Below are 16,113 nucleotides of genomic sequence, written 5' to 3'. Positions count from 1 at the left end.
GCGGAGGACTTCCAGGTTTCTGGCTTGGGAGACTGGGCCAGGCGGCTGAGAGAGCGCGGGAGGAAGGGCACATGTGCTCCGTGAACCGAGAACAGAAACGGGGGAGTAGGGTTGAAGGGCGGGAGTCGGGGAGGAGAAATTCTGCCAGAGTCGTGGTGAGTCTATTGTTTCCGTGCAACATCTGGTTGGCTACAACCCCTACAGGAAACCAGTGGCCAGAACGGGGCAGGACATCAAGGGAGACATAGAGCCGCTGAGATGCCCAAACCCTGAGGAAGGAACTCAATTTCCTCTCGCCTCTTACTTTCACCAAGTCCACACCAACTAGGATCAAACTGGTGAGGTCCCCTTCTGTCAGGAAATGGGGGTAGTCGGGCCGTCTTTTCAAGAAATGGCGATTCCCGCTCGTCTGTTCTCCGCCTTTATCACCCTTCCTCCCTCGCAGGCCCAGAAACCAGCCCCGCACGCTCAGGCCATCTTCACTCACCAGCTGGATCTCAACAGCAGTCATAGGCCTGTGATTCAACAGCTGAAGCTTTTCAGCTCTGTCAAAAGAAAGGTACAAAGAATTGAAAACTCTTATTCCCTTCAGAATCCTGAGTCTTAACCAAACTGTTTAGAGAACGCTGTGTCGGATGACAAATGGGAGAACCCGCTGGAACGTGGCCTTCAGTTTCTTCCACTCTAAAATGAGAGCATGGGAACAGGAGCGCCTACGTCGGAGACTCTCGGAGGGTGCAAGTGTGTGTCAGAATTCTGACAACAACAGAGACACTGACTAAAAGAAATGTAACAAATAGCAGAGGTGCATTCTTAATACATTTTATCTGAAAGATACGAAGAAAATAACATTCTCTTAATCCAGATTACAGAAAGATTATGAAACAATCTTGGTTGGTTGGTATCACTTAGAAATGGCTGAGAATTTGAGGCGCCTGGGTGGCTCAGTGGGTTGAGCCTATACCTTCAACTCAGGTCATGATCTCAGGGTCCTAGGATCGAGCCCCACATCGGGCTCTCTGCTCAGCGGGGGGTCTGCTTCCCCTGGCTGCTTCTCTGCCTACTTGTGATCTCTGTCAAATAAATAAATAAAACCTTAAAAAAAAAAAAAAGAAATGGCTGAGAATTCCTTTTTGAGATTAATATTAAACGTCAGATTTTGACTTATTATTTTAGAAAACAAAAACCAGGACAGGAAGCGGGCAGGGGCTAACGTCCAGAGGTACAGGCGTAGTCCTCGACCCACACAGTTCACAGTCCAGCTGGGGAAAGAAGACAAACACAAGCAAGTCTTAACAAACATGTAACAGCTGAAGTAAGAATTTTCACCGGACACAAGGCCACAGCGAGCTCACTGCCAGAGGGGTGGCTGAAATGTGCGGACTCTCACAGGTGACACAGGACTTAAAAGAAAAAGAAGAGCTCCAGTGACCGCCCCTGGGTAGGTGACAATTTTGAAGTTCCATCTCTCATTCTGACCCAGGCGCTCCAGACTCATCTTTCAGTTCAACTCAGTAAATATTTATTGAACGTAAAGACATTCTGAAATGAATAGATGAATGAGCCACAGGCCCACAGCTGCTTTGGGGGAAGCAGCACATTAGCCAGCCGCCCTATGCCTGGGTCTCACCATCTGTACTACAGCAACGAGAACAGAACGTAGAATCTCACCAGGGGGTTCGGAGGGACGAACATCTCTCTGTTTATACAGCTACCATTTGTTGCTTACTTCCATATGGCAAGCACACTGACCCCTCCGACTTAACCGACGCTGAGATGGTGAGCAACTTGCCCAAGGTTACACAGCTAGGAAATGGAAGAGCTGGGACTCGGCCATCAAAGCTCATGTTCTTAACCATCTGCTTCTAGTACTCAGTATTCAACACGGTGACTGTCACACAGCTACGTCTCCACAAATGGCAGTCATTAGGGAGGCGCTTGTAATTAGTTCTACTCCTCATAATCCCCCAAACATTTCCTCTAGACTCAAAGATGACTTCACAGAGAAGGAAACCCTTGCACTGAGCCCTGAAGCATTTTCTAGTCAAAATGATTATAGGAAAGGGGAGTCAGGGCCGAGGAGGAAATGGCCAGAAGAACAACATTACGGAGTTTTGGGAAACAGCTGCAGGAGAGGCTGTGGGATCTGAGGCTGGGTCATCACAACAAGACCACACGGGCTCCAGCCGCAGCGCTGCCCGGGACTCTGCGGACGCCGGAAAGCAACTGAGGAAAGGCGTGACATACTCTCAGGTGAGAAGAAATGAGGCAGGGCTGGCGATGAGACTGGACAGTGAAGCGCTCCTGGCCACCCCGAGGTACAGTCAACAGGACCTAACAACCGCCTCAGTGGGGCGGGGACAGGAGAAGGAAAGAGAAGAGTCAGGGGTCAGTGTCAGGCTTTTAGGCTGTTTGGGAAAAATTTATTATTTGAAATCTGAATTCGAGTTTGTGGTTGCTTTCGGAACAAGAAGGAGAACTCTGTCCAGCCACCTGCCTAGTTCTAGGTCTAGTGCGACAGCAGACTGGACGAATCAGCAAGGAGTCCCACGAAACAGCGGGAGTGCGCCACAGTCCACACCAACTACACAGCAAGTGAAGACCAGGACGGGGGCGGGGGGAGCAGGCTGACAGTCAGAAGTCACCGGATTTGCCAAAACAGAGGGCACCAGCGGCCTGTGCAAGGAGTTTGGTGGAATGACTGTGGTGGGGACTAAGGGTTAACTGGGGAGAAATTAACCTTTACTCTTCCTGTAATGCAGTACCACTGCTTTATTAAGACCTTCAAAACAGACTCTATTCTACATTTTGAGTATAAAAAATCCACAAGTGCGCCACAGTGCAAACAGAAACATACAACAGAGGATTTCCATAATAATCAATGGTACACAGCCAAGCATCACACGTACAGAACCCAACATTCAAATGAACTGAAATTATAAGATAAAATAAAACCCAATTTTGAAAAGAAAAACCAAAGTACTAACGATCCCAAAACATTCTTAGCTCTAATGAGATTTCACTGGACTCAAATCACTCGGAGGGGAGGCATTCACAATACGACCCCGTTAACCCAGCTTGGGAATTCTTAGGAGCCATGAGTGGCTGCATCGGGCAGGCTGACAACCAATGGCAACCAGATTTTGATCTGAAAACTCCCCTTTATTTGGCTCTAAAGTTATCAGGCTTTTGAAAGGCATCTTCCTCACTGCCCCTCAGATTTTATTTTTTTTTAAAGATTTTATTTATTTGCCACACAGAGAGATCACAAGTAGGCAGAGATGCAGGCAGAGAGTGAGAGGGAAGCAGGCTCCCCGCAGAGCAGAGAGCCCGATGCGGGACTCGATCCCAGGACCCCGGAATCGTCCCCTGAGCCGAAAGCAGAGGCTTAACCCACTGAGCCACCCAGGCGCCCTGCCCCTCAGATTTTAAACAATTTGCTTTCAGTACAGTTTGCATTGATGTTCTTTGTTCAAACAAACCTCAGTTTTCCCAGACCAAAGCAGATTTAGGTTTGGCCCGTGTCTAGTAAAACCACCTGTGAGGGAGGTCCAAGAGGCAGATGCAAAAGCAGAAGCAATGGGGTCTGTGCTTAGGGTACAGAAGGGGTTTCCGAGGCTCCCTGCGAAAGACAAACTCAAAGATGGCGCGCGGGGAGATGTGAGGAGAGAAGGAAGTCAGTCCGGCTCGCCTGTCCCCAACTCGGACGCCAGGGGACACGGCAGGAGGAACAGAAGACGAGGCCTGACGGTAGGACGCGCAAAGGACGGAAGGCAAAGGCAGACGACTGAAGCGCTTTACCTCCGACGTGCACTGTAGGTCGAAGACTTCAGGAAGGTAAAGGCCAAGCAGAACGACTTGACAACTTTAACTCTCGGAGGGTGAACGTTCCCTCCAAGCCTAATCTGATACTTCACAACGGAAAGCCAAGACCAGCGTGGCACAGCACCGATCTTCGGGGTGCTTCCGGGAGATTCTGCCACCACAGCACGGTTTCTCAGGAAATCGAAGAAGTGCCCGAAGTCGGGCAGCAGAAAGACCCCGCAACGGGAGTCTGAAGGGCGACGGGAGGCTGATGGGACAAAGGCAGCCGCGCGACGACAGTGCCAGAGCGACGTGACGTCCTTCCCAGCACACTGGCAGTCTGTCCCTCACCAGATGCCGGAGCCGCCCCCTACGCCACCCGTGAAGGTGTCCTTTCCGCTGAGTTCGAAGCACAGTGAGCACAGTGGCTCCCGGCTGCACGCCGAGCAGCCCCGGGGAGGTGCGCGGCGGGTGCGGGAGGACCATGGCCAGCGGCAGGCCTGGCCCTGCCTGCGGCACCTGCAAAACACCCTCCCCTCCGCCAGGCGCACAGATGGGACCAAGCGGACAACAGGCCGCAGGGACTGTGGAACCTAAGCCCGTCTGGGCGCCGGGAAGACGTGGTGAGGTGCGGGGGGGACGTGGTAGGGACCGCGGCAGCCGTGGGTGCACAAGGCTCAGACGACGGAGCTCTGAGTGGGCAGAAGGAGCATCAGGACTGGCAGCCTGAGGAGGACACAGCCTGAGGGGACAGCGGACACTGCACAGGGTAGACTGGCCGTGCCTGATACTGACCTACTGATCTCTGCAGTCACAGAGCTCACGGGTCTGGTTCTGCGCAGCACCACAGACCAAAACACCCTCCTGACAGGTAGAACTAAGAGAGCGCGACAGCCTGGGGACGGCAGGTTCTGGAGGGACACTGCAGCACGGCTGCCGGCTGAGAGCTAAGCACAAGGAAAGACTGAAATTATAGGGGAGAAAGGGAGAAAGACTCTCAGAAGAACAAAGAGGCTCGTTGTGTTCCACTGAGGCCACAGCACTGGGCGGGGGGCAGATCTGAGGGGACCTGAAGGGAAAGGCCGTTCATTCACTGGATAATTTTCTCAGTGAAGGAAGTGACGTCACCATCTGAGAAGGCAGGACGGACCAGGAATAAGACCAGCGAGCAGGTGTGTCTGTCTGTCCTTGAGAGAGGGAAAAGGAGACGCAGACCCCTGCTGAGCAAGGAGCCCAACACAGGACTCCATGCCAGGACCCTAAGATCTTGACCTGAGCCAAAGTTAGATGCTGAACTAACTGAGTCACCCAGGTGCCCCCAGCAAGCAGTTTTTGTGTTGTTTTGTTTTTAAGATTTTATTTATTTGTTTCAGAGAGAGAAAGAGAGAGAGAGAACACAGGCATGACAAAGGGGAGGGTCAGCGGGAGAAGCAGACTCCCTGCCCAGCAGGAAGCCCAATGCAGAACTCGATCCTGGGACTCCAGGATCATGACCTGAGCCAAAGACCATCGCGTAACCCACTGAGCCACCCAGGTGTGCCCTCCCCACCCCCAGTAAGCAGTTTTTTTGTTTTTGTTTTTAAGATTTTTTAGTTCTTTATTTGACAGACAAAGATCACAAGTAGGCTGAGAGCTAAGGTAAGAGAGAGGCAGGCAGAGAGAGAGAGGGGGAAGCAGGCTCCCTGCTGAGCAGAGAGCCCGATGCGGGGCTTGATCCCAGGACCCTGAGATCATGACCTGAGTCGAAGGCAGAGGCTTTAACCCACTGAGCCACCCAGGCACTCCTCCCCCATTCAGCAAGCAGTTTTAAAGACCCAACTGAGCTGGAAAATAATATGAACCTCATTCCAAATAAAATTATTCTTACCATCATGACCCAACCGCATGAACGAAGAACAGAGGAAAAGGACAGCCGAATGAACGAGCGTCTCTGCTACAGATCAGTCACAGCGATAGAACTCCTCTCACCGACCAGTCGCTGTCCTGCTGGGCTCTGAATGGCTGGAGCCGGTCCGGCGGTTACAGAGAAGGGCCTTGCGAGTCCCCAAGTAACAAAATCGCTCACCGCTGCCCCCTGAAGAAGCCCACTTGGGAGTCCAACCAACCAAGCAAGGTCTCTGCCGCCACACTCGAGGAGCTGAGCACGGCAGGAGCGAAATCACGGAACCACACTCCCGCAGGCTCCAGCTCGGGGGCCGGGGCTGCAAACAGTCCCGTCTCCCCTCACCTCTAACCTAGCCTGCTTCCACCGTCTCCCCTTTCGCCCCGTCACTTCAGCTCACTGCACTTGAGCTCCTGTCTCAACGGATCACCAAAACCGTTCTTGCCAAAGGGCCCGGTGACCTCCAGATGGACAACTCCAGCGGATGGTCCCCTGTCCTGCTCTCCCCGGTCCTGTGCTATCACTCCCTCCTTAAAACTGTCTACCCTGAGCCCTCTGCACAAACCATTCTTTCCTGATTCTCTTACTCAACTAGACCTTCATCTCCTTCTGGGCTTTGTCTTCCGCTGCCTGCTTCTGTCACATTCCCAAGGTCCGTCCTTCACCGTCTGACCCCCTTACATCCAAACCTCACAATCTCACCTGCTACTATAGGTTTTAGGGCAAGTCGTCCACATTTTCATGCCACGTGACCTCAGCTCCAGACCTCTGTAACCAGCGGCCACCTAGATATCTCCTGAACACCCGAGGCCCACGTCAGGCTCCAACATCCCGAGTGAACCGCCTCTCCTTTCCTACACGCCGGCTCTACTCTCTCAACTTCTCATCTTGGTAAAAGCAGACCCCCAGGCTAGACCCTCCCTCTGACCCACTGCCAGTATTAAGTCACCGAGAATTAAAAGCTTTCTTTCTTTCTTTTTTTTTTTTTTTAAGATTGCTTCTTTTTCAAAATATCCATCCCCTCCTCACCATCTCTATAAGCCCCAATTCTTCTTGGTTAGAGGACAATGGCCTCTAACCCCAGAGGTCTGCCACTCTTTAAACCTATCTTCATTTACAAATAAAGTACCTTTTAAGAGATGAAAATCTGGCCACCTCATTATCCTGCTCGTAATCCTCCGGCTGTCCCCACAGGTTTTGGTACGAGTTTGAATGTCCTTGGTTCAGTCTCCAGAGCCAACTGAAACCTGGTGTTTGTCAATCTCCCGAGGTTCACATGCATTTGCTCTCCCCATGCACTCAGACCCCAAAGAGATGAAACTAAACACTGCCCAGAAAAGCATCAGGCTACTTGACTCTGTGCCTCGCACACGACATTCCCTCTGCTCAGAGAGAACTAACTCGCCTGCACCTGACTGACTCTTCCTTTATATTAAAACCCAATGTCACCTCCCAGAGACAAAAACGTTATACTCAAATTCTGACACTTCAGTGGGTCTCTCTACTATGACCCTCCTACCGTTACACTGTATTCATCTCTGTGTCCCCCAAATAGAGACAAAGCTGGAGGGTAAGTTAAAGAGTTAGGCAGGACCGACTTTCAGGAAAAGTACAAAGAGGAGACAACTGCTGAACACCGGGGAGACCTGGGGCAGGATTCCACGCTCTGAGAGCAGACAGCGTAACCACACGCCAGACAGCAGGGAAACGCGACAACCTCCCGTCTCCTCTGAGCTTTGCTGGCCCTAGAAGTACACGTCCCACATACAGTGCCAAACCCCAAGAGTAATCTGTGTACAGATGAGTTCCTTTTAAGGACTCTAAGTTATTTTACAAACCCACCTATGGTCCTTCTACTCCTGGGAAGTGTAGCTGCGCGTCTTAGGGAGGATATCTCGGGACGAGCCGGGGCTGGAAGCCAGGCTGCAGTTCTCAAGAACCAAATACCTCAAGCAAGAATCAATGATTAAAGAACCACATGCTCTGGGGAACGAACATGCTACAGGAGCAACAGGACTTCGAGTGGAGTCTCAATACTATCATTTTGTTGAATAAAGTTATGAAGTTCCTCCTATACCCTCAAGGACTCTAACAGTGCAGGTATTTAACCAAATTAATAAGGTATAAGGTCTCCTTGTCCCAGGAGCCCTGGACCATGTAAGGGCTATTATCATGAATCTCCTCCCCCAGAGAGGACGGCAGAGAAGAACTCTCAGGAGATACGCAGACAGAAGGGTCAAAGGGCACTTCAGCAGTTTCTGCTATAAATGGGATTCCTGTCTTCTGTCGCACTGGCTAGCCCAAGATGGACCCGGTCTTGATAGCATCCGGCAAGCAGCCCCTGGGTCACAGGTACTGTGGAAAGCCAAGCTGCTGAAACAGTTTACTGCACCTTGGAGAAGGCTCCCGGCCTCTACAGAGAAAGCAGCCCTCCAGCCCCCTTCTCCTGGTTGTTTGGAGAACAACACTGCCTGCCGCTTCCGCGTCCCACTGTCACGGACAACCTATGTGACTATCCTGGCACATGATCTGTCTCAGAAATCAACCACTTAATGAAAGGCACCAAAAAGTCACAAAGGAAGTTAAAAATCCTCAAATTTAGGATCACAAATGGTAAAAAGGAACTGATCTGAACATTACAATGAGCGTAAAATTTACATAGATTATGGCCAATCGTGAATCATCTTACAAGCCCATTCTCATTTTGGGCTTCTTTCTTTTTAAATTAAACTCTATGCCTGATGTGGGCTTGCAACCACAACTCCAAGATCAAGAGTCTCTGCTCTACTGACTGAGCCAGCCAGACACCCCATTTGTGGGGTTCTCGAATGGTGGCCAGGTACATATTTGTAGCAGAAAAAATGTAGGGATTGGGAAGCAATACATCAGACCAGACAAATACTGAGAAGAAGTCTTAAAAACCAACTATGAGGACTTGTGTTGTACATAAGAGAAGGGTGAGACCACCGAAGCCAACCTTTCTGCTGACTGTACCAACACCAGGACTACAGACAAAAGCAATAACCTGAGGGCTCCGAATGTAAAGTATACAAGAGGAGGAGGACTGGGGAGGGAAATCAACTTGAAGAACTAGTTAGTGTCGGGGGAGGACTTGTGTTCCTTTTGCTTTGTTTTCTCTTTTCTCTTATAGCCCTGATCCTCGGGCCACAGAGGAGCTATGGCAGTAGTTGCAATAGGCAGCTTAGACTCCAACAGGAACCCCATCCTTCCAGCCAGAACACTGGGGAAAGAGGCCCCTGGGCCCTGGAAATCTGGATGAAACTCACACCTCAGGGGCAGCTCCCCCAGGGAGCCCAAGCAGTGAGTGTAAACAGGAAGAGAGTCTCGGGGGTCCAGAGTGCCAAGTAATACACCTTTTTTCCCTTTCCTTCCTTGCTTTGCCCCAAGGGTGGCAGCAGTAACAACTGTACATGTGGGCAGCTAAATCTCTGAGAGAAATTCAGTACTTGTGGCCAGAGAACCAATGGGGGCCAGGGCTCAAGTGGGTCAAAGAGTATGGGGCAACCCCAGAGAGGTATGCTAGAGAAGGGAATTCCCCTGAATTTGATTACCATTCAGCACAAACCCTAGGTTCAGCCTGAGCTATTCGTGTGCAGAAGAGCCCCAAGCAACAAAAACCAGACTCGGCCCAGCAAACACCAATCACACTCTAGTCTCACTTGCAAAAAAGATCCAAAGCTGCAGATCAAAGGTTTTAAAAACTAAACTGACATGAATCTTGCCCATGGAAGGCAAGAGACTTGAGGTGTGAACCTAACTGGGTTGACTAACTGCTAAAAGAAACAAACAAACAAAAAAAGCAACATGAACCAGAGGGTTTTAACAGGGTCCAGAGTCTGTAATATTCAAAAGGTCCAAGACATAATTTAAAATTACCTCAATGGAAAGAAAGAAAAGACAACTCATTCTCAAAGGAAAACATAATCAACAGATACCAAACCTACAATAACCCATATGTTGGAACTATAAGACATTAAAGTAGCTACTGTAACAACATTCTTGAAGTGAGCGGAATAAAGTAAGCTCTTAGGAAAGAGACAGAAATTATAAATAATAAACAAATGGAAATTTTATAACTAAAAAACATAATGTATGAAATAAATTCACTGGCTGGACTTACTAACCAAATGGAGATGACAAAGTCTGTGAATTTATAGACAGATCAATGGAAATATCTTGTTTGAACAACTAAGAGAGGGAAAGAAAGGAAAAAAATGAACAGAGAGGATTCAGGCAAAATGGCCGAGCGGAAAGAACCAGGAATCTGCCTCTCTACCACGCAGAAAACAACGTCAGACCACTAGACCTCAATGTAAAATGCAAACTATACAAGCTCCCAGATGATCGTACAGGAGAACACCTAGATGACCCTGAATTTGGTGGCGACTTTTCAGCTACAACGCCAAAGATACAACCCATGAAAGAAATAACAGATCAAGTGGACTTCATAAAAATTAAAAACATCTTCTCTGTGAAACATCAAGAAAATGAGAAAACAGACCACAGGCTAGGAGAAAATATTTATGAAAGACACAGGATAAAGGACTGTCATCCAAAATATACAACAAATTCTTCAAACAATAAGAAAACAAACAACCCAATTTAAAAACGACCAAAAGACCTAAACGAACACCTCATCAAAGAAGATACACAGGGGCACCTGGGTGGTTTGGTTGTTTAAACGTCTGACTTCAGCTCAGGTCATGATCTTGGGTCCTGGGATCCAGCCCAGCATGGGGCTTCCCACTTGGCGGGGAGTCTGCCTGTCCCTCGGCCTTCCCCACGCTCATGCTCTCTCTCTCAAATAAATAAAATCTTAAAAAAAAAAAAAAAAGAGGGACACAGATGGCAAAGATCTTGGCATTTAATATTATTAGGAAATCATGCAAATTAAAACAGCATACCATTTGGGCGCCTGGATGGCTCAGTTGATTAAGCCTCTGCCTTCAGCTCAGGACATGATCCCATGGTTCTAGGATCCAATTCCACATTGCGGGGGGGGGGGTTGTCCCTACTCAGTGGGGAGACTACTTCTCCCTCTGCCTGCCACTCCCGCTGCTTGTGCATTTGGGTGTGCACTCTGTCTCTTGCAAATAAATAAGTAAAATCTTAAAAAACAACAACAAAACAAGATATCATTTTACGCCTATCAGAATGGCCAACATCCAGAACACTGAGATCACCAAATGTTGGTGAGAACTGATACCTACAGAAACTCTCATTCATTGACGGGGAATGCAAAATGATACAGCCATTTCAGAAGGCCGTCTTGTGATCTCTTACAAAACCAGGCATGCTCTTACCCTGTGATCCAGCAAGCGCGCTCCTTGGTATTTACCCAGAGGAGCTGAAAACTTACATTGACAAAAAAATCCTGCACACAAATGTTTAAACTAGGTATTTATGATAACTGCCCAAACTTGGAAGCAACCAAGATGTCCTTCAGTGGATAATGAACTCACAAATTACAGTACCTTCAGACAATGGAATATTATTTAATGCGAAAAAGGAATGAGCTATGAAACCATAAAAAGACACAGAGGCAGTTAAATGCGCACCACCCAGTGAAAGAAGACACTGTGAAGAAGATGACGTATGTAGGGTTCCAACCACAGGACATTCTGAAGAAGGTGAACTATGGAGTTAGTAAAAAGACCAGGGGTTGTGTGTGGGAGGGAGGGGTGAACAGCCGGAGCACAGAGGATTTCCAGGTCAGTGAAAACACTCCGTACGATACAGCACAGGGGTGTATGTGTCATACATTCATCCAAGTCCACAGGATGCGCAGCTCTAAGAATGAACCACAATGTCAACTACAGACTTCGGGTCATAATGATATGTCAATGGAGGTTCACTGATTGTAACACAGTTACCAATCTGATGGGGGACAGCGACAAAGGGGGAGGCTGTGCATCTGATGCAGAGGGAATATATGAGGAATCTCTGGTCTTTCCCTCAATTTTGCTGTTAACATAAAAGTGATCTAAAAATATAAAGTCTTAATCTAAAAAAAAGGAGAAAGGACAGAGATGATTCTAGAAAAGTGACAAAGTAAAAAGCACCACGAATTTGTCTCTCCATCTAGATAATAACTGCACTGGAAGAGTCGGTCTGATTAACTATTTTGGGGGCGCCTGGGTGGCTCAGTGGATTAAGCCACTGCCTTTGGCTCAGGTCATGATCTCAGGGTCCTGGGATCGAGTCCCGCATCGGGCTCTCTGCTCAGCGGGGAGCCTGCTTCCTCCTCTCTCTCTGCCTGCCTCTCTGCCTACTTGTGTTCTCTCTCTGTCAAATAAATAAATAAAATCTTTAAAAAAAAAAAAAAGTTAAAAAAAATGATTAACTATTTTGAAATTCTAGGGCCTCTTAAAGGCTTGCAACTTCCAGGGTAAGACTTGGAAGGTAAACTAAAGTTAATTTTGGTCAATTTTAGCCCTTAGCACAGTATACCATCCTCCAATTTTATTGGTAGGCAGCTGTACACATGTTCCTGAAGCAGCCTGCACAGATCCTCCTGTCCTCCCCAAGGCCTGTGCTCTAATCACTGACAGCTGCTTCTGATCAGAGGTGCAGGTGATGGCAGGCACCATGGCTACTGCTGCGCCACTTCCAGCTCCCCTCAGCACAGAGTCTGCTGGAGATTCTCTCCCTCTGCCCTTCCCCTGCCCTGCTCATTCTTGCTCTAAAATAAGTATTTTTAAAAATTTATATAAAAAGACAAAGCATCCAAAATCTATAAAGAACTTAGCAAAGTCAGTGCTCAAAGAACAAATACTCCCATCAGGAAATAGGCAAAGGACATGAACAGACATTTCTGCAAAGAAGACATCCAGATGCCCACAGACACATGAAAAAGTGCTCTGTATCACCAGGCATCAGGGAAATACAAATCAAAACCACAAAGAGATACCACCTCACACCAGAGAGTAGCTAAAATCAACAAGTCAGGAAACGACAGGAGTTGTCGAGGATGCGGAGAAAGGGGAACCTCCTACACTGTTGGTGGGAATGCAAGCTGGTGCAGCCACTCTGGAAAACAGCATGGAGGTTCCTCAAAAGGTTGAAAATAGAGCTACCCTATGACCCAGCAATTGCAGTTCTGGGTATTTACCCTAAAGCTACAAACGTAGTGATCCGAAGGGGCACGTGCACCTGAATGTTTATAGCAGCAATGCCCACAACAGCCAAACTATGGGAAGAGCACAGTTGTCCATCAACAATGAATGGATAAAGATGTGTGGTGTATACGTGTGTACACACACACATAGGAGTATTATGCAGCCACCAAAAAATTGACATCTTGCCATTTGCAACAACATGGATGGAACTAGAGGCTATTATGCTAAATGAAATAAGTCAATCAGAGAAAGACAATTATCATATGATCTCACTGATATGAGGAATTTGAGAAACAAGACAGAGGATCATAAGGGAAGGGAGGGAAAAATGAAACAAGATGAAACCAGAGAAGGAAACAAACCATAAGAGACTCTTAATCTCAGGAAACAAACTGAGGGTTGCTGGAGGGGAGGCGGGTAGAGGCGATGGGGTGGCCGGGTGGTGGACACCGGGGAGGGCATGTGCTACGGTGAGTGCTGGGAATTGTGTAAGGCTGATGAATCACAGACATGTACTCCTAAAACAAATAATACATTACATGTTAATAAAAAAAATAATAAATAAAGGGGCGCCTGGGTGGCTCAGTTGTTAAGTGTCTGCCTTCGGCTCAGGTCATGATCCTGGGGTCCTGGGATTGAGCCCCACATTGGGCTCCCTGCTCAGCAGGAAGCCTGTTTCTCCCTCTCCCACTCCCCCTGGTTGTGTTCCTTCTCTTACTGGATCTTTCTCTGTCAAATAAATAAAGTCTTAAATAAATAAATAATAATTTTTAAAAAATTGTTTGCATCGTTAAAATAAGTAAATAAAACCTCAAATAAAGTCCAAAACCAGATGTTTCACAGGTGAATTCTAGAAAACATTCAACCAAGAATTAACACCAAATTTTCTCAAACTCTTCTGAAATGCTAAAGCAGAGGGAACAACCTCTAAGTCATTTTATGAGGCCAAGACTGCCCTGATAACCAAAGTCAGGCAAAGACACCACAAAAAACTAAAGACCACTAGCTCTTATGTTGCTGTAAAATCCACAACAAAATATTAACCCAACTAGCCTATTACGGGATTACACACAATGGGACTAAGTTGAGGAATGCAAGAACTGTTCAACAGTGAAAATCAATGAAATAAATCACATTAACAAATGAAGGAAAAACCCCACTTAATCATCTCAGTTGCTGCAGAAAAAGCATGTGACACAAATCAGACCCTTTCATGATAAAAATATTTTTAAAAACTTGGAATAGAAGGGAACTACCTCAACACAACAAAGGCCATATATGAAAAACCCAAAGCCAACACCTAGCCAATGGTGGAAGACTGAAAGCTCTTTCTCTAAATCAGGAACATGACAAGGATGTCTTCTTTCACCACTTCTGTGCTCAACACAGGACCAGAAGTCCTAGCCAGAGGAATTAAACAAGACAAAGAAATAAAAGCACGCAAGTTGAAAAAGAAGAAAATTATCTCTGTTCACAGACAACATTACGTTATAGGTAGAAAGCCTGAAGATTCCACAAAAACATGTTAGAACCATTTCAGCGAAGTTAGAGGATACAAAATCAATACATGAAAACCAGTTGTGTTTCTACATACTAACAAGGAGCAATCTGGAAAAAAAATTCCATTTACAATAGCACTGAGAAAATAAAATACTGAGGAATAAACTTAACCAAGGACGTGAAAGACTCATACACTGAAGACTATAAAATGTCGCTGGAAGAAATTAAAGACACACTGAGTCCCAAAGAGATATTTATACACTCAGGTTCAGAGCAGCATCATTATGCACAATAGCTAAAAGGTGAAAACAACTCAGGCATCTATCAGTAGGTGAATGGACAGGGCACCTGGGTGGCTGGGTCGGGCAACTGCCTTCAGCTCAGGTCATGATCCCGGAGCACTGGGATCAAGTCCTGCATCCGGCTCCCAGCTCCATAGGGAGGCTACTTCTCCCTCTGACCTTCTCCCCTCTCATACTCTGTCTGTCTCTTAAATAAAATTAAAATTTAAAAAAAAAAAAAAAAAAGAAAGATAAATGACATATAAAATTTCACAGCGTTTAAAAGGAAGGAAAATTTGACACATGCTACAACAGGGATGACTCTTAAAGACATTACAGTAAATGAAATTAGTCACAAAAGGACAAATACCATATGATCCCCTCAAGGGAGATATTCAGAGTTCACAAGGGAAAGCAGACTGGTGGGCACCAGGGGCTAGAAGGCAGGGGAAGTGGAGAGTCATTATTTAATAAAAGCACAGTTGGTTTCGCAAGATGAAGAATGGTCTGCGGGTGGACGGCAGTGATGGCTGTACAACAACGGGAATGTGCCTAATGAACCGCACACTTCAAAACGACTTGAATGGTAAAACAAAAAATTAAAATATTAAATGATATTCAATTTTTAAAAAGAAAACACACATACATGACTACATGATTCCACTCAGCATCTAGAGTAGTCAAATTCATACAAACAGAAAACAGAACGGTGGCTGTTGGGCTGGGGTGCGGGGGAAATGGGGAGTTAACTGGTACAGAATTTCAGTTTTGCAAGATCAAAAACTTCTGGATATTAGTTGTATAGCATATGAATACATTTCTTTAAAGATTTTACTTTATTTATTTGGCAGAGAGAGACCACAAGTAGGCAGAGAGGCAGGCAGAGAGAGAGGAGGAAGCAGGCTCCCTGCTGAGCAGAGAGCCCGATGCGGGGCTCGATCCCAGGACCCCGAGATCATGACCTGAGCCGAAGGCAGAGGCTTTAGCCCACTGAGCCACCCAGGCACTCCAGCATATGAATATATTTAACACTAATGAGCCGTACACTTAGAAGTGGTTTAGATGACAAATTTTACCAAATGTAAAAAAATTACACACACATTCACGCTTCAAAGATGTCTGCCTGTTCAGAGTTCACTTGGGCAAGGGAAGTACACTTAGTTTACTGATAGTGTATCAGCTGCGTGTCTGAAATAACATCCATGTTTCCCTCAAAAGAAAATTATTAATTATTCTTAATAAACGACAGAAGCTCTTGGGATTAATCAGTTCTGTACTAACTAAAAGATCAGAGCTAGTGTTCTTCTCATGTAATCTCTTAATCTAATTCTTTTTTTAAAAAGAGATTTTATTTATTTAACAGAGAGAGAAAGCATAAGCAGCAGGAGCGGCAGAGGGAGTAGGACAAGCAGGCTTCTGCTGAGCAGAGAGCCCGATGTGGGGCTCAATCCCAGGATCATGATCTGAATCGAAGGTAGGCATGTAACTGACTGAGCACCCAGGTACC

General features: G+C 46.9%; 1 protein-coding gene across 1 annotated transcript in view; it reads right to left on the bottom strand.

Moving 5' to 3' along the window:
- The window catches only part of LOC101670762 (CGRP receptor component), a 41,008-nt gene that overhangs the window by 6,509 nt on the left and 18,386 nt on the right, over window positions 1-16,113 (bottom strand). Inside the window, exon 5 of the mRNA XM_045074895.1 lies at window positions 488-545. Coding sequence (XP_044930830.1) covers window positions 488-545 — 58 coding nt within the window. The remainder of the gene's footprint in view (window positions 1-487; window positions 546-16,113) is intronic.

This window comes from Mustela putorius, unplaced genomic scaffold, assembly GCF_011764305.1.
Source record: "Mustela putorius furo isolate JIRA1106 unplaced genomic scaffold, ASM1176430v1.1 tig00000139_pilon_pilon_pilon, whole genome shotgun sequence".
Lineage (NCBI taxonomy): Eukaryota > Metazoa > Chordata > Mammalia > Carnivora > Mustelidae > Mustela > Mustela putorius.
Note: the sequence above shows the minus strand (reverse complement) of the source record. Positions and strands in the feature narration are given on the sequence as shown.